General features: G+C 41.9%; 4 protein-coding genes and 1 pseudogene across 5 annotated transcripts in view; all 5 read left to right on the forward strand.

Moving 5' to 3' along the window:
- Positions 1-2139: 2139 nt before the first annotated feature.
- Positions 2140-4321, forward strand: LOC148086485 (antiviral innate immune response effector IFIT1-like). Its single transcript, XM_087782930.1, has 2 exons — positions 2140-2192; positions 2641-4321. The coding sequence occupies exons 1-2, from the start codon at positions 2188-2190 to the stop codon at positions 3935-3937; spliced, it is 1302 nt and encodes a 433-aa protein (XP_087639056.1). The 5' UTR covers positions 2140-2187; the 3' UTR covers positions 3938-4321.
- A 408-nt stretch (positions 4322-4729) lies between these two features.
- LOC148086486 (protein IFIT1 homolog B-like) lies at positions 4730-9040 on the forward strand (annotated as a pseudogene). Its single transcript, XR_015710537.1, has 2 exons — positions 4730-4768; positions 4997-9040. The product of XR_015710537.1 is annotated as a protein IFIT1 homolog B-like (transcript).
- Positions 9041-9726: 686 nt separating this feature from the next.
- On the forward strand, positions 9727-10485 carry LOC148086487 (protein IFIT1 homolog B-like). The gene has a single exon (XM_087782992.1). It carries the CDS (start codon positions 9727-9729, stop codon positions 10483-10485), a length of 759 nt encoding a protein of 252 aa, XP_087639118.1.
- A 1423-nt stretch (positions 10486-11908) lies between these two features.
- LOC148086488 (uncharacterized) overlaps positions 11909-18773 on the forward strand; it is a 74615-nt gene continuing 67750 nt past the window's right edge. Inside the window, exon 1 of the mRNA XM_087784632.1 lies at positions 11909-12708. Coding sequence (XP_087640758.1) covers positions 11920-12708 — 789 coding nt within the window. The 5' untranslated portion in view covers positions 11909-11919. The remainder of the gene's footprint in view (positions 12709-18773) is intronic.
- Positions 14486-16494, forward strand: LOC148086489 (antiviral innate immune response effector IFIT1-like). The gene is made up of 2 exons (XM_087784626.1): positions 14486-14524; positions 14949-16494. The coding sequence occupies exons 1-2, from the start codon at positions 14520-14522 to the stop codon at positions 16249-16251; spliced, it is 1308 nt and encodes a 435-aa protein (XP_087640752.1). The 5' UTR covers positions 14486-14519; the 3' UTR covers positions 16252-16494.

Genomic DNA, 18773 nt, shown 5'->3' on the forward strand with positions numbered 1-18773 from the left:
AGACAGCTTTATTGAAAGTGTCCAGTGACATCATGATGTCGGCTGACTTGGGTAAATCCACTGTTCTGGTTCTCTTTGACCTGTCCTCAGCCTTTGACACAGTTGATCACCAGATCCTGCTGAGAAGACTGAGGGATGAAGTGGGACTGTCTGGGTCTGTGTGAGAATGGTTCTCATCATACCTTTCTGGGCGCAGTTTTAGTGTCAATCAAATGAGGTCTGAATCGGCAGATCTGTTGTGTTGAGTCCCTCAAGGTTCTGTTCTGGGTCCTTTATTGTTTTTGCTGTACTTGATTCCCTGGGTAAAATTATTCAGAGATTTCCTGATGTTCTACATTTTTGCTGATGACATCCAGCTCTACTGCTCTTTTGATCCAACTGAGCCCCAGAGGCTGAACAGCTTTGTCAATTTTTTGCTAGAAATCAAACAATGGCTGAGTGAAAAGACTTTGCAGCTAAATGTGGACAAAACTAAAACTTCGGTGATCGCTCATGATGATAAGGTTCCAGGGTTGAGTCAGTACTTGGGTGACTTAGGTCAGTTTGTCAAACTGAGCCTGAGAAACCTGGGTGTTGTATTTGACAAAGACATGTCTCTAAGCTAAGTTTTAGCGAACTAGCTCTCGTGTTAACGCACCACAGAAAGTTACATTACACGCAATGAAACATTATTTCTGAGTCTTAAAGCAATAATTATATCTTACCTCAATAGACGAGTGACGCGCACCTGGTTCCGTCAAGTTACAGCACAAACGTGAGTACAAAATGCTATCGATCTTTGTCAACAAGTGTGACGTCATCATCCGGGGGTTTGGAGGAAGTGGCGTGTGCGGCAGTTTGAAAACTTTTTAGCTGACGCTAAATTTAAACTAAACTTAACTCGGCTTTATACAAGCACACATCTACAATTGTATTCCATGGCGCTTTTAAACAAACAAGCACAATATCTCATTTTAGTCCTGTGGTGTGACGTCACCTCTGCAGGATCGTGATTACTGTTGACAAACGTCACGTAGACGCTCATAATCGCAGCTAAATAAAAAGAAAACATATGTCCAATAACGAGTTAGGCGACGCCTCAAATGTAACCCGGGTCGTTTGAATCCGACGTCGGGGAGTGCTCTGTATATTACTGGGTGACCAGGGTAGGCGAAAACCGACGTTTTTGTCACCCTGTAACGTTACCTTAGGGACGCCAGGGGGACATTGCACGGCGTAGGACGGTATGACGCCTTGGGTGTGAGGACGTGTTGCTTCCTTGGTTTCACTTTACTGGAAGTCATTTTATAGTTGCACAACCGAAAGAACATCCACACACATGAATGAACACACATACACTGACACACCTACACAATCACACACCCCTCCGCATAAACACTTCATTTCACTGAAAATAATGTAGAAGATGTTACACACATACACGCACGCACACACACACGCACACAAACACACACACAGAAGCATACAGGCAAAAGTTTAGAAATCATAAAGAACAAGATGACGCAAACACGTCCAGGTCAAACACGGTCTGGTCCCAAGTTGTTACTTTCTTCAGGTGAATTGTGTGATTTTGTAGACCCAAGTTACAGTCCATTCTTGACTTAATGTGTTTGTTTCTCTCAGTGATGACTCTGTGGACCGATGTCCAGCACACATACTCGGGGATAGGGGAGCACAATCATTGGTCCTGTTAGAGTCAGCTAAATTGATTCCTCGGTTTCTCTGTTCATTCTACTTTTGCACTTTCAACACGTGTCAACTCGTTGCACTATGCTACGCACTGTTAAGTAAAGCCAACTTTTGTTTTTATAACTTATTCGTTCATTCTCTATTGAAAATAATTCATGACACAAAACAATGAACTCACTAAACACACGAATAAATCAGTCGACACAATGACAAACAGCAAACCACAACATTACTTAATAGCAAAACCAAAGTACAAATATTGAACAGTAAAGTTTTATGCATTTAGTATTAAGGGAGCATAGTTAACTTGGGTGTGTCTGGAAAAGTCGCCGCTTTCGGTTTTATTTCTGCGAAATGTCACCTGAAACAAAGGGAACCATAAGAACGTGCCCAAACTCGACTCTGATCTGTCTGTATATAAAGTGACTGGTTGGTTACCTGTCACTGCTCGAAGACAACAGACTAAGAGTGAAGACGAAAACTCAAGCATCCAAAAATATGAGGTGAGTTGATTTGAACTTATGGAATAACTCAATTTTTAAATATAATACATTAATTAAAAATCGATCAACCTTAAATAGAAAATCACACCTATGTGAAGAATTCAAACAAACAATAGTAAACTGTTATTTCTATCACATACCGGCTTTTACACACACAACCAAGGACTCTTCAATAAACCAATGTACACACACACTAGAACACACTTGCACTGATGCCATTTTAAACACACCCAAAAACACACAAGCGTAAATATACTGTATACTGTGAGCAGCACACACAGCTTTCAAACATAGACCAACATTTGCAACATTTCACCCACAGAGAGACAATCACCATATTTTTTTATATATTAAATAAAAATATATAGTTGATTGCACAGTTTCATGATAACAAATACACACGCACACACAACACTGTTGTACTAAAGTGTGGACTTGTCTCCAACAGTGAGAGTCAGACAAACATGGAGGCCAGACTGAAGACCCTGCAGTGTCACTTCACATGGAAGGAACTCGTCCAGGAGATCAAACCATGGGTTGTCAGGGATCATCTGGAGGACATCGGCACAGATGAAGGGAACTGTTGGCTGCCTCACATCTACAACCTCCTGGGTTACCTTCATCACCGTCTGGGCTCAGATGAAGAGGCCTTGAGGTTTCTTAACCTGGCCACAGAGGAGTTCAAGCGCAGACACGACACTGAAGAGGGTCCTTGGATGATGGTGAACTACGGGAACCTGGCTTGGTTGCACCATCTCATGGGACACCAGCCAGAAAGTGAGCGATACCTATCAAAGGTTGAAGATCTGAGGAGTCAACACCCAAATGTGAGCCAGGATGACCTGCACACAGAGGTGACTGCTGAGAAGGCCTGGACACTGATGACATTGGTCGACGACCATCTGAAGAAGGTTGAAGAACTTTTTCTGGCTGCCATTGAGAAAGAACCAGGGCGGGTGGAGTGGAAGACCTCCCTCGCCTTAGCATTAGTCAGAGCTCTGAAGCATGAGCTCCCCCTGACAGATGACGTCAGGCAGAATTTAGAACGTGCCAGACAAGAGGATCCAGAGAACGTGTACATTGCAATCAAACACCTTCATCATGGACGAAAAGAAGGTATAGATGTTAGAGACAAAGCTCGAGAGATGGCTGTGCAGGTTCTAAGAAACCCTGTCAGTAGTTACAGTGGTCTGAAAGCAATTTTAAGTGTTTACATAAAATTCCTCTCCATTGATGAGGCAGTTGAGCTGGCAGAAGAAGCCCTGAGAGAACATCCAGATGAACGCTTCCTGAAAAGGTGTGCAGCACTCTGCTACTATTGGAAGATCATCTGGTACAATAAGAACGACGCTGTACCAGCAGAAATAATGAACAGGGCCATAAGCCTTCACAAGGAAGTGATTGCTTTGTACCCTGACACTTGCCTGGTAAAGGAAATTAATCTTGCAGCCATACAAGGACGTAGAGATCCGGAGGTAGGAGAGGAAATGTACCAGGAACTTCTAGCAAGAGATCTTGATGATCTAGACACACAAATGCTTTTCAACTGTTATGCAAGATTTATCTTCTTTAATCGTAGAGATCACAGAAGATCAGTGGAATACAACATGAAAGCAGCTGAAATGAAACCACGATCATTCTTCCGTGACAACAGCATCGAGTTCTTGAAAAGGAGTGCAAAAAATCCAAGAACCCAAAATAGCACTGAAATCAAAGATTTCCTGCAAATGCGTCTCACAGATTAGTCCTGACTGTTGTGTCTTCAGTTCTCTTGAGGAAATAGTCAAGTTACACGTTCCTCGGAGACGTTCATGTCCCGACTCTCACCCACATTTGATTCACTTTAACTTTCATAGAGAGCCAACAAATCGAGATTTTACATACATGATAAGTGTGTGTGTTTTACCAGAATGAAAGCCAAGTGTATTCCTATTATTGAACAAATGTATGACTGTACGATCAAAATGATGTCTTATCTTGTCTCTTGTGTATTTTGTTTTAATTCACACAATCTTAAACCGAGAATTCGACACACACAAGCACGTTCACACAGCTTCTCATGAACTTTACTCTCTGGGTTTTATTTCATGTACAATAATCAGTCAAGACAAGAAATAAAGGAGTTTATGTTTGACTTGTCATGAAGCTTCATTTGTTTTATTTCAAAAAGACATTAAATGTATGAAATGTGCATTTTAGGAGAAAGTGTTGTGGTTTTTAAGAAAGGTTTTAGGAATTCATAAGTTTTCTGTTGAATCGTTTGAACATTTTATGATTCACTAAACACAACAACAAATTAAAATGCTAAACAAACAAAATAACATGGTTATTAACTACCAAATACAGCAAAGTAATAAATAATTCTACTCTAAAAACTAAACACATAAAAATACATGCACAAGGATTCTGAGCAGTTTCAGTTCAGTGTAATAGAAACTGACACAGAGTCAGAGTGATCCTTCAGTGCGCAGACTCAACTCCTCCTGGTCTGACTCTATATAAAGTGGCTTTTGATCTCCAGACACTGACAAGAAAACACAAACTAAGAGTGTAGACGAAAACTGACAAATCATGAGGTGAGTATTTACAGTTATAACTCAAATATATTGATTTTTAAATATAAAAATAATCATCTTTATGATTCATAGTATTAAGTAAGAGTAGTTTTGTTTGTCTAATTTTTATTTACTCGACACACTTTATATATTAAATAAAAATATATAGTTGATTGCACAGTTTCATGATAACAAATACACAAGGACACACAACACTGTTGTACTAAAGTATGGACTTGTCTCCAACAGTGAGAGTCAGACAAACATGGAGGCCAGACTGAAGACCCTGCAGTGTCACTTCACATGGAAGGAACTCCTCCAGGAGAAGAAACCATGGGTTGTCAGGGATGATCTGGAGGACATCGGCACAGATGAAGGGAACTGTTGGCTGCCTCACACCTACAACCTCCTGGGTTACCTTCATCACCGTCTGGGCTGAGATGAAGAGGCCTTAAGGTTTCTTAACCTGGCCACAGAGGAGTTCAAGCGCAGACACGACACTGAAGAGGGTCCTTGGATGATGGTGAACTACCGGAACCTGGCTTGGTTGCACCATCTCATGGGACACCAGCCAGAAAGTGAGCGATACCTATCAAAGGTTGAAGATCTGAGGAGTCAACACCCAAATGTGAGCCAGGATGACCTGCACACAGAGGTGACTGCTGAGAAGGCCTGGACACTGATGACATTGGTTGACGACCATCTGAAGAAGGTTGAAGAACTTTTTCTGGCTGCCATTGAGCGAGAACCAGAGCGGGTGGAGTGGATGACCTCCCTCGTCTTAGCATTAGTCAGAGCTCAGAAGCATGAGCTTCCCCTGACAGATGAGGTCAGGCAGAGATTAGAACGTGCCAGACAAGAGGATCCAGAGAACGTGTACATTGCAATCAAACACCTTCATCATGGACGAAAAGGAGGTATAGATGTTAGAGACAAAGCTCGAGAGATGGCTGAGCTGGTTCTAAGAAACCCTGTCAGTAGTTACAGTGGTCTGAAAGCAATTTTAATAGTTTACATAAAATTCCTCTCCATTGATGAGGCAGTTGAGCTGGCAGAAGAAGCCCTGAGAGAACGTCCAGATGAACGCTTCCTGAAAAGGTGTGCAGCACTCTGCTACTATTGGAAGATCATCTGGTACAATAAGAACGACGCTGTACCAGCAGAAACAATGAACCGGGCCATAAACCTTCACAAGGAAGTGATTGCTTTGTACCCTGACACTTGCCTGGTAAAGGAAAGTAATCTTGCAGCCATAAAAGGACGGTAGAGATCCGGCGAAAACAAAAGAGTGAAGACGAAAACTGACCAATCATGAAGTGAGTATTTACAGTTATAACTCATATATTGATTTTTAATTATAAAAATAATCACCTTTATGATTCATAGTATTAAGTAAGAGTAGTTTTGTTTGTCTAATTTTTATTTACTCGACACACACACACACACCCACACACACACACACACACACACAGGGGCGGACTGGCGTACGGGGCTACCGGGGATTTCCCCGGTGGGCAGTTGGGTTTTTGGGCAGGGCCGTGATTATTATTATTATTATTATTATTATTTATTTTTTTAAGGCTATCTCACATTTCGTCTCGCTTGGTAAGTCCCACCCATTTCTCACCTGTCAATCAAGCTTCTGAAGAGGAGCTAGAGCTGTGATAAACAATTGATAACAAGCTAGTCTTGGAAAAATGGAGCATAAAAAAAAACAAGGTGGTACTGAAAAGCTCAGGGGTAAAAAAAAAAATCCAAAAAAAATCCTTGAGTCAACTTGCAGCAACAAGTTTTTAAATAATGGACCTATTTGGTGGTCGTTCTGGACCAGTGTCCACCCAAGATGATGACATACCCAGCAGTAGTGCTGACAAAGATGGTGTTGATGCTGAGATGACAGAGGACGGGACAGAGCGAACGACCTCATGATGGTAAGTTATATTAGGAAGATTAGCAAACATAGTTAAGCTATGGATAACCTTTTATCTAGACACTATCAACCTGCCTTTGCAAAAATGTAATTGTCAGGGTCTTATCTGGGAAATGGCACATAAACTTGTACAAATGAAATGAAAATGATAATTCAGCATCTTTAGTGCATTTTTAGCTACTTCAGCAAGTGAAGAGAAGCGTCATAAACTTTGTTATGTATGCGTTTATACATGACCATCCTTCATGGGATCATCACTGGATGGTTCGGGTTGTATGGTGGAAATATGATTAGTTTTGTGTACGTTTCTGGCATTATATTGCTTAATAACCTTACATAATCGTATGTACATAATTAACTAATCTTAAACTATTTATTTTTAGTATAGTACTGATGAAGATGATGTGCTTGTATTGGTTAACTAGCATAATTAACATTACTAATATGTTATTTTCCAGGTTGAAGATGATCCAGCTGTGGACAGAGGATCTCTATACAAGCTCCATTATTGTTATGGTGATGCTGATGAAAATAACTTACACCAAAAACTGCAATCCTCATAGTTTGTTAACAGGGCATTGTTAGTGATTTATAATATAACTGACAATACTAATCGTTTGTAGCCTGTATATGATGCTGCTGTTGATAAAGATGGTCAAGACAAGGAAGCCAGTGCTCCTCATGCAGAAGTTGATTATTTCTTCAAACCAAAGCCAGAAACATTAGAACTCTTCCTTCATTTTCACCCACAGCAAAGGTCAGACAACCATGAAGTCAGAGGGAATTTTTCAGCAAAGATGGTTCAAACAGGATATGGCTGTTAATGCGATAAGGACTAAAACGGTTAAAACTGAGTTTGTTTCCGTCGTTCCAACACGACGTCACCTCCGGGTCTTAATACTTTGCTTTATGGAGAAAAGAGGTCAATGCAGAGTGTAACAGGTCGTTTATTCGCCGCTTCAAGTCAAACAAAGATACAAACTTTTACGATCGATCGGACACGCTCTTTGCCAGCAGCTCTACAGGTCAATAGCTCCGGGAAAGATGTCTCGAACAATAATAACATCGCTATATTTAAGGCAAATTTACAGGCCGAGAGGTCCTCCCCCTATCGCCCTATTGGTTCCTTCAAACTCCCTGTGTTACGATCTCCTGTGGAGAATTCTTCCTACTTTGTTTATCATTCAAATGTACTTCGGTGGAAGTTCCTGTCTCCTAGCCCCCCCCCCCCCCCCCCCCCACAGATGTGTCCCTGCTTCGTTCTCTGTTTCACGCCCACAGGTGTGAAACGGGCAGACGGACAGATGTTAAAGTAATCTCTGTCATGACTCTAATCCTGTTCCAAGCTTTTCTTGTAACAGTGTATCAGTCTGGAGTGAAATGTTGACTGTGAATGTGTATTCAAACGTTTAAGCTCTAAGATGAAGCGAGTAGCTTATACTTTATATTTTGATTATCTTTTAGCATTCATTTAAGTATGGCGTATACGTATAGTGTATAATAATTTTTAATCCAACAGGACACAGGAGCACTCTTTGTTTCTTTGCATGGCTTATACTAATCCTAGGGATAGAAGCTCCTTCATCACTGGCATGACCAATTTAACACACATTCACCTTAGAGTCGATGAGCAAAGTGATATTCACCCAAATTGTAGCGAGGCATACTTCCTACGGTCGTCTAAAAAACCATTAAGGACCTTCTCCTAGGACCTCACATGTCTCTTCATAGACAGCGAGTCCCCAGGAGATGAGAAGTGTTGGAGCGTCATAGCCGTCATGAAGCTCATCCGCAAAAGGGTTTTGAGCGACAGAGTCAAGCTGAGGCAACGACACACTGGACTATAACACTATTGATCATGGGAATTTTTTAGAAATAATTGTTTGAAATAACTTCTAATTGAGTAAAGTTAAGTATGTATATTAACATTGCTTTAATTATCAATTCAAATATTTATCTCTGTGATTTTGACTAAGGCTTCAGGATGTTTTTATTGCATTTCTGAATGTACTCTCAGCTCATGACATATTGTATTTTGTGATTCAAGTAATATTTTTCTTTCTCATTTATATCTTTCAGAGGGGACTCCAGAGAGAGACTCCAGAGAGAATTCGGACCAAAATGGAATCCTTCAAATGCCAACTTTTCTCTTCTTTTTTTCAAATATTATTTTTCTGTTTTCACTTAAGTTCTCATTTTCATTAATGTTGTGGGTTTAGTTTTCATGTCCTACATAGTTAGCTTTGTTTTTCCAACTATTGTTAAATAACATATGCTCAGTGTTGAAATTGTGTCGCCATCTAGTGGTCTACTCATTGTATCAATGACCCGATTAAAACCATGATATTCATTAAAAACACTACTGTAATTATTTAACTGCATGCTACTTTAGGGTTCAGGTTATTGTTTACTATGTGATTTAGGTCTAAAACAACGTAAAATGCTTTTCATCAGTGTTCAGGCTTGATAGCCTGAACACCAACCATAAAGTGGGCCCGTCTGTCAATGACTCCCGGGACACTTCACCGTCCCAGTCCGCCCTTGCACACCCACACACACACATACATACACCTAGGCACACACGCACACGCACACACACACAAACACACACATATACAAACACGCACAGAGTCACAAACACAGAGGTATAACGTAATTGGTTATATTAAAGGTAACTGTATAGTGATTTGCAGCTGAAAGGTTTAGAAATAAGTAAGAAAACTCAACTTGACAATGTCTCAACACATAGTCACGTGACACATGACGGCATTTAACATTATTTCTCCCACATACTGGCTTTTACACACGACCTTTGGCCCTCCGCTTAACTCTTTTAAAGCACACACATTTAATTTATTGTTATTAATTTTCTTTTTTTAAAGAAGGAACAGACTAGCGCTGACAGAAATATAAAAACACACACAAGCAATAAACAATAATTAAAGTTGATTGCACAGTTTCATGATTGCAAATACACACGGACACACAACACTGTGGTACTAAAGTGTGGACTTGTCTCCAACAGTGAGAGTCAGAGGGTCCTTGGATGATGGTGAACTACGGGAACCTGGCTTGGTTGCACCATCTCATGGGACACCAGCCAGAAAGTGAGCGATACCTATCAAAGGTTGAAGATCTGAGGAGTCAACACCCAAATGTGAGCCAGGATGACCTCCACGCAGAGGTGACTGCTGAGAAGGCCTGGACACTGATGACATTGGTCGACGACCATCTGAAGAAGGTTGAAGAACTTTTTCTGGCTGCCATTGAGAGAGAACCAGAGCGGGTGGAGTGGAAGACCTCCCTCGCCTTAGCATTAGTCAGAGCTCAGAAGCATGAGCTTCCCCTGACAGATGAGGTCAGGCAGAGATTAGAACGTGCCAGACAAGAGGATCCAGAGAACATGTACATTGCAATCAAACACTTTCATCGTGGACGAAAAGGAGGTATAGATGTTAGAGACAAAGCTCGAGAGATGGCTTGGCTGGTTCTAAGAAACCCTGTCAGTAGTTACAATGGTCTGAAAGCAATGATAAGATTTTACAAAGAATTCCTCTCCATTGATGAGGCAGTTGAGCTGGCAGAAGAAGCCCTGAGAGAACATCCAGATGAACGCTTCCTGAAAAGGTGTGCTGCACTCTGCTACTTATGGAGGGCCACCTACTACAATAGGAGCAACAATGTATCCCCAGCAACAATGAACCGGGCCATAAACCTTCACCAGGAAGTGATTGCTTTGTACCCTGACACTTGCCTGGTAAAAGAAAGTAATCTTGCGACCATACAATATGTAGAGATCCGGAGGTAGGAGAGGAAATGTACCAGGAACTTCTAGCAAGAGATCTTGATGATCATCACACACAAATGCTTTTCAACCATTATGCAAGATTTCTCTTCTTTAATCGTAGAGATTACAGAAGATCAGTGGAATACATGAAAGCAACTGCTGAGATGAAACCACGTTCATTCTTCCGTGACAACAGCATCGAGTTCTTGAAGAAGAGTGCAAATAATCCAAGAACCCCAAATAGCACTGGAATCAAAGATTTCCTAAAAAACCTTCCTACAGATGAGTCCTGATTTTTCCGTCTTCAGTTCTCTTGAGAAAATAGTCAAGTTATACATTAAAACGTTCAAAACACGAGTCCGTTCTGGTCGCTCCAACACGCCGTCATACTTATAATTTTACTTTGTGGAAAAAGATGGTCAATTCAGAGTGTGTCACGGGTCGTTTATTCGCTGCTTCAAGTCAAACAAAATACAAGCTTTACGATCGCGACCGGACACACTTCCTCTCGGCGACTGTACAAGTCAATAGTCCTGGAGAAACAGTCCTGATCCGTAGAAACATCGCTATTTTTAAGGCAAATTTCCGGGCCGGGAGGTCCTCCCCCTCTCGCCAAATGGTCCCCCCCCCCCGCTCCTGGGTGTGTCCCGCTTCGCTCTTTGTTTCACGACCCCAGGTGTGAAAAGGCAGATGAACAGATGTTTAAATAACCGGTGTCATTTCTCTAATTCTGTTTCAAGCTTGTCTTGAAACTGTGTAAATCAGTCTGAGTGAAATGTTGATTGTGAATGTGTATTCAAACGTTTAAGCTCTTAGATGAAGCTAGTAACTTTGAAACCTGCTTCCTTCTGTGTCTGTGAGTTTCCTTTCCGGTCCCTCCCCCTGCTGATTGTTATTGTCTCCATCTGTCTTGTGTTCTGCAGCTGCCAGTGATTGCTGGCAGCCTTCATATTCTGCTCACTCTCCCTCAGTCTTTGTCAGTTCGTCACACTTGTTGTCCCGTGTCAGTCTAGTTCATGTTTCACGTTTCAGACTTCCAATTCGAGATTGTTTTGTCTTCCCGGTTTTGACCCTGGTACGTTTTCTCATTTTTCTGCCTGCCTGTGCCCTTGACCTGTTTTTCTGGATATCGTACCTGTATATTTCCTGGACTACCTGTGACGATCCCTTTGCCTGCTGCTAATAAATCTGTCAAGTTTGACAATCAGACACTTTCTGCGCCTGGGTTTCCTTCCGCACCCTGACAGAATGAACCGACCAACAATGAACCCAGCGGAAAGTTCCTCCCCCGAGTCCGGTGCGACTTACCATGAGCAGGTCACGAGTAATGCTTCTTCCTTCGCCAAGCTGAGGTACGGCATTGGGGCAATGGCCGCCCGGCACGTTTCCCAGCAGCAGACAATGGGCCATCAAGTGGCCACCATGGCGGCACAGATCCAAGCTCTGGGTGAACAGATGGAGGTGCTCTCCAACCAGTTCCTGCCCCCCGGGCCTGCCCTCGCTGCCGGGACTTCCACGACACCGGCTACCCCACCGCCGCAGCCCGGTGAGTCAGACACCGCTGCTGCCGTCACTGCACCATCCACCAGCGCACTCAACCGCCCGTCCCTTTTCTCCGGTGACTCCGGTAAAGTGAGTGGATTCCTCGTTAAGTGCAGCCTGCACTTTGAACTGAACTGTGCTGCTTTCCCGACCGAACGCACCAGAGTAGCATATATCATTTCTCTGTTGTGCGGACGAGCGGAAGCCTGGGCCACGGCTGAGTGGAAACGGCGGTCGGCCATCTGTGACTCCGTGGAGGAGTTCACCACAGCCCTGGAACGCATTTTTAAACGCGGCCCTCTGGGTCGAGAATCAGCTCGATCTCTCCTCCACCTGCGCCAAGGGGCACAGCACGTGTCGGACTTCGCCATCCAGTTCCGCATCATGGCAGCGCAGTTCAACTGGCCAGACTCCACGCTCGCTGAGGTCTTCCTCATCCCGCTGTCGCTGCCAGGGACCCAGGACGAGATGATCTGTTTGTTTTTTCGAAGGACTAACTGTCCCACCGCCAGCATGTACGCTCAGTCCTTAGCCGTCTTCTCGCGCATCAACTGTTCGTCAAGGCAGAGAAGTGCGAGTTTCATGTCCAGACCGTCTCATTCCTCGGTTATATCATTAGCCCTGGTAGAATCTCTATGGATACATAGAGGTACAGGCGGTCTCCGACTGGCCGGCCCCCGATACACGCAAGGCTCTGCAACGGTTTCTCGGGTTTGCTAATTTTTACTGGCGTTTCATCCGTAATTTCAGTACTGTCTGCTTTCCCTTACACTTTCTCACTTCTGAGTCACAGCCCTTCCGGTGGTCCCCGGCCGCCGGCAGTTCACCTCCCGCTTTTGGACAGAGTTCTGCCGACTCATCGGGTCCCCGGCCCAGCCTCACCTCAGGGTATCACCCCCAGGCCAATGGCCAAACAGAGAGGGTCAACCAGGACCTAGAGACCTCTCCTCTGCCTGGTCTCCGGCGCTCCCACCACCTGGGTCAAGGCTCTTCCGCGGGTCGAGTACGCACACAACTCGCTCACGTGCTCCGCCACGGGAATGAGTCCGTTCGCCTGGGTTTCCTTCCGCACCGTGACAAGTTGAACCACAAAAACCAACTCTGACAAATAAGACATTTGCCAGTGCTGTGACTAATGTAGAGTTGCTTTACATGCAATTCATTGTTATTCTTCTTCTTAAACATACAATACTTTTACAGAACTTTATTGGCAACTTTCTTCCCTGGTGTTTTTTGTAAATTACAAAGGAAAATTATGAAAGTGGGGGCTGATGCACGTCACTACAGTTATCTTTGCTTAGCCGCTAGCATTGCTAACATTAGCAAAGCAGTGAAAAACAGTAAGTAAATGCTAAACAACCAAATTAACATGGTGATTAACTACCAAATACAGCAAATTATTAATAATTCTATGTGAATGTCTGATGTCCTTCCTCATGGGTAGTCTGGACGTTGTGGACCGATGTCATGCACAGATACTCAGAGATAGGGAAGCAGCACAATCATTGGTCCTGTTAGATATATTGTCTTTCTCAGAGTTTGCTAGATATGTTAGTGTTTTGGTTCAGGATAGTGGAAGAAATTTTTGTCTATACCAATTCCTTCTAACAATAATGTGTGTAGCCACCAACCTTTGACTTTGACTGTTGGTTTTAAGTTAGACTGTACAAAAGTCTCTGGGCTTTAGTCCGGCGGAGCAGGTCTTTGGTCACAAAGTGATCGGGCCCACTAAGAGTCTTTTCAAAGGTTGGTAAATACAATTTTTAGTTGCATGTATTGGTTTACTCCACGGACTGGTCCCATCATGGGTCTATTACGGAGCTGCTCACTTAACTGAAGTTGGAAAAATGAGAGTTTGTCGGGACAACTCCTGCTCTGCTGTCTACTCCCCAGGTTCAGATTGGCACACCTGTAGTTCAACATCCCACCCGTGCACAATTAAGTCCCCCGTCCATCTCTGTGTTTGAGCTCTGTGGTTCGGTTTTTGTTTGGCGTTGTTGCTGGTGTTTGGCAAAGTCAGCTAAATTGATTCCTCTGTTTTTCTGTCTATTCGACTTTTGCACTTTCAACACGTGAGTGTCAAGTCGCTGCACTATGCTACGCACTGTTAAGTAAAGACAACTTTTGTTTTTATAACTTATTCGTTCATTCTCTACTGAAAAGATTTAATGACACAAAACAATGAACTCACTAAACACACAAATAAATCAGTCGACACAAAGACAAACAGCAAACCACAACATTACTTAATAGCACAAACCAGAGTAAAATATTGAAGAGTAAAGTTTTATGTATTTAGTATTCAGGGAGCATAGTTAACTTAGGTGTGTCTGGAAACGTCGCCGCTTTCGGTTTTATTTCTGCGAAATGTCACCTGAAACAAAGGGAACCATAAGAATGTGCCCAAACTCGACTTTGATCTGTCTGCATATAAAGTGTCTGGTTGGTTACCCGTCACTGCTCAAAGACAACACAGACTAAGAGTGAAGACGAAAACTCAAGCATCCAAAAATATGAGGTGAGTTGATTTGAACTTATGGAATAACTCAATTTTTAAATATAATACCATCACTAAAAATCAATCAACCTTAAATAGCAAATCACACCTATGTGAAGAATTCAAACAAACAATAGTAAAATGTTATTTCTATCACATACTGGCTTTTACACACACAACCAAGGACTCTTCAATAAACCAATGTACACACACACTAGAACACACTTGCACTGATGCTATTTAAAACACTAAATAAATATACTGTATACTGTGAACAGCACACACAGCTTTCAAACATAAAACAACATTTCACCCACAGAGAGACAATCACCGTATTTCTTTATATATTAAATAAACAAATATATTTGATTGCACAGTTTCATGATAACAAATACACACGGACACACAACACTGTGGTACTAAAGTGTGGACTTGTCTCCAACAGTGAGAGTCAGACAAACATGGAGGCCAGACTGAAGACCCTGCAGTGTCACTTCACATGGGAGGAACTCGCCCAGGAGAAGAAACCATGGGTTGTCAGGGATGATCTGGAGGACATTGGCACAGATGAAGGGAACTGTTGGCTGCCTCACATCTACAACCTCCTGGGTTACCTTCATCACCGTCTGGGCTCAGATGAAGAGGCCTTGAGGTTTCTTAACCTGGCCACAGAGGAGTTCAAGCGCAGACATGACACTGAAGAGGGTCCTTGGATGATGGTGAACTACAGGAACCTGGCTTGGTTGCACCATCTCATGGGACACCAGTCAGAAAGTGAGCGATACCTATCAAAAGTTGAAGATCTGAGGAGTCAACACCCAAATGTGAGCCAGGATGACCTGCACGCAGAGGTGACTGCTGAGAAGGCCTGGACACTGATGACATTGGTCAACGACCATCTGAAGAAGGTTGAAGAACTTTTTCTGGCTGCCATTGAGAGAGAACCAGAGCGGGTGGAGTGGAAGACCTCCCTCGTCTTAGCATTAGTCAGAGCTCAGAAGCATAAGCTTCCCCTGACAGATGACGTCAGGCAGAGATTAGAACGTGCCAGACAAGAGGATCCAGAGAACGTGTACATTGCAATCAAACACTTTCATCATGGACGAAAAGAAGGTATAGATGTTAGAGACAAAGCTCGAGAGATGGCTGAGCAGGTTCTAAGAAACCCTGTCAGTAGTTACAGTGGTCTGAAAGCAATTTTAAGAGTTTACAAAGAATTCCTCTCCATTGATGAGGCAGTTGAGCTGGCAGAAGAAGCCCTGAGAGAACATCCAGATGAACGCTTCCTGAAAAGGTGTGCTGCACTCTGCTACTTATGGAGGGTCACCTACTACAATATGAAGAAGATATATGTACCACGAGCAACAATGAACAGGGCCATAAACCTTCACCAGGAAGTGATTGATTTGTACCCTGACACTTGCCTGGTAAAGGAAATTAATCTTGCAGCCATACATGGACGTAGAAACCCGGAGGTAGGAGAGGAAAAGTACCAGGAACTTCTAGCAAGAGATCTTGATGATCTAAACAAACAAATGCTTTTCAACCATTATGCAAGATTTCTCTTCTTTATTCGTAAAGAATACAGAAGATCAATGGAATACCACATGAAAGCAGCTGAAATGAAACGACGGTCATTCTTCCGTGACATCAGCATCAAGTTCTTGAAGGAGCGTTTTCAAAGAAACTCAAACATGCGCACTGAAATCCAAGATTTCCTGAAAAACCTTCCCACAGATGAGTCCTGATTTTTCTGTCTTCAGTTCTCTTGAGGAAATAGTCAAGTTACACATTGCAGTAAAATCACTATTGTGTGTTTGGTGGATATATTTACTCTTGGTGGTGGTTAACTAGTGGTTGAACATATATGAGCATGTATCATCAACATGGTGGCAGTATTTTTTTTATGGTAGTTGTTAATTTACAGATGCACGACTGGGCTGATCCAAAGAATAAAACTCTTCATCATCATTTTGACACATGTCCATTTATCTGAAGAAACAAGCTGTTTTCCAGTGTAAGAAGGAATATGATGTAGGTTTAATATGCTAAAATAAAATGTTCTGAAAATAACTATTACTTCTGTTTTTAAAGATTAAAGTAATATTTGTCACTTAAACCATTGTTTCTTTATTATGTTTTATCATAGCTAACACCAGTTGAACCACAAAAAAACACTGACAAATAAGACATTTGCCAGTGTTCTGCTGTAACTAATGTAGAGTTTCTTTACATGCTATTCATTGTAATTATTCTTCTTAAACATACAGTACTTTTACAGAACTTTATTGGCAACTTTCTTCCCTGGTGCTTTTTGTAAATTACCAAGGAAAATTATGAAAGTGGGGGCTGATGCAGGTCGCTACAGTTATCTTTACATAGCTGCTAGCATTGCTAACATTAGCGAAGCAGTGAAAAACAGTAAGTAAATGCTAAACAAACAAATTAACATGGTGATTAACTACCAAATACAGCAAAGTATTGTTAGATTGGAAATTATTATACACTATACGTATACGCAATAAGTTAAATTAATGCTAAAAAGATAATAAAAATATAGAGTATAAATGACTAGCCTCATCTAAGAGCTTAAACGTTTGAATACACATTCACAACCAATATTTCACTTCATACTGATATACACTGTCTCAAGGCTAGCTTGGAACAGAGTAGAGATTAATCAGCGACTTAATGAAGCATCTGTCTGTCTGCTCAGTTCACACCTGTGGGCGTGAAACAAAAGGGCAAAACAGAACACACCCAAAAAAGGTGGGCTGGAAGACAAAGGAACTTGCCCACACAACAGGCAAGGAAGGAAGTTACTCTCCAGGTGACCCGAGACAGGAGCTAACATGAAAGAATCACTGCCCCGGAATAGGCGACCCCCTGGACAGGAAACTTTCCCTTAAATAGAAAGAAGCCCCATAACCCGAGACCGTCTTTCCCGGAGCTATTGACCTGTAGAGCTGCCGGCAAAGAGCGAGTCCTTTCGATCGTAAAGTTGTATCTTTGTTTGACTTGAAGCGGCAAATAAACGACCCGTACACTCTGCATTTTGACCTTTTCTCTCCATAAAGCAAAGTATTAAGACCCGGACGTGACGTCGTGTTGGAGCGACAGAAACGGACTAGTTTTAATCGTTTTAATTGGTGCGAGTGACCCTCGGATTTGTTTGGAGATTCTTGGAGGAAAAGACGGCGACTGAGGCCAGTCAGACGAACGGGCCCAAAATATGGTAAGCAGAAAACCTTTTATTCAATTTCTGCATTTAGTTTCGTCTGGCTGAGTTAATCGATTTAGAAGCCGTATGAGTGGATGGGTTGTGCGTTGGTTCCGCTTGTAAGGCAAGCAAACATATAACTTGTTGTTTTGGTTTTATTTTCCGTTACTACTCTTGGCACCTAAAGTAATCACAGATAGAACATAATTGGCCGGGGGTTCTATCGAGTGACAAATATATCTCTATTAGCACGCTTTAAAGGCATTTAATTCACCCTTTTAGAGATGCTTAAGGTAAAGTAAGGTAAAACTTTATTGATCCCCTTGAGTACGAATGGCGTGTGAATGGGAAAAAATAGAGCTTTTTATAGGTTACGCTGCCTTATGAATACTTATGTTATGATAAAAAACAAAAAACAACTTTCTTGATTAATGCAACGTTAACGCTAATGTGTGTTTTTCAAGTTTTAACTAAAGAAATTTATAGCTTTCTTAAATTTCTATTGGCTAAAAAAGATAGTTTTTTTCTTGTAAGTTTCATGCTGTGAGTTTATTTTTAAAAGAGGGAAAAAACGGCTTACTATATTTATAAAAGAAGTTTCACGGTCAACTGCCGTGGACTTCTATTGGTTGAAAAAAGCGTTTTTTGCTTGTGAATTTCATGTTGCAAGTTTTTTTATACAAATTTTGGTAATTATAAAATAAGTATTCAAGCGTGTTATAATATTTTTGGGGAAAAAAGCATTTCTTGCGCTGCAAGTTTTACGAATTCAAATACTCTTGTTGTTTCTTATGTTACGTTGGTTGTATAGTGAGTACCTATATTGTGATAAAAAAAATAACGACTTTCTTGACTAAATGCGACGTTAATGCTAATACATGTTTTTCAAGTTTTGTGGAAAGCTTGGTTTAAAAAAGAGTTTTTTCTTGAAAGTTCTATGAGGTTTTTTTTAAATGGTAAAATTAACTTTATTTGATTGTCATGTCATAATAAAGTTTGGGATTATAATATAGGTATTCAAGCGTGACAGTTCTCTTATAGAGAGGGAGA

This window comes from Callionymus lyra, chromosome 2 (genome assembly GCF_982586985.1).
Source record: "Callionymus lyra chromosome 2, fCalLyr1.hap1.1, whole genome shotgun sequence".
In the NCBI taxonomy this organism is placed as follows: domain Eukaryota; kingdom Metazoa; phylum Chordata; class Actinopteri; order Syngnathiformes; family Callionymidae; genus Callionymus; species Callionymus lyra.

Bases quoted from the DNA above. Each gene is read 5' to 3' on its own strand.
- LOC148086487 (XM_087782992.1), top strand. From the start codon at position 9,727: ATGGTGAACTACGGGAACCTGGCTTGGTTGCACCATCTCATGGGACAC.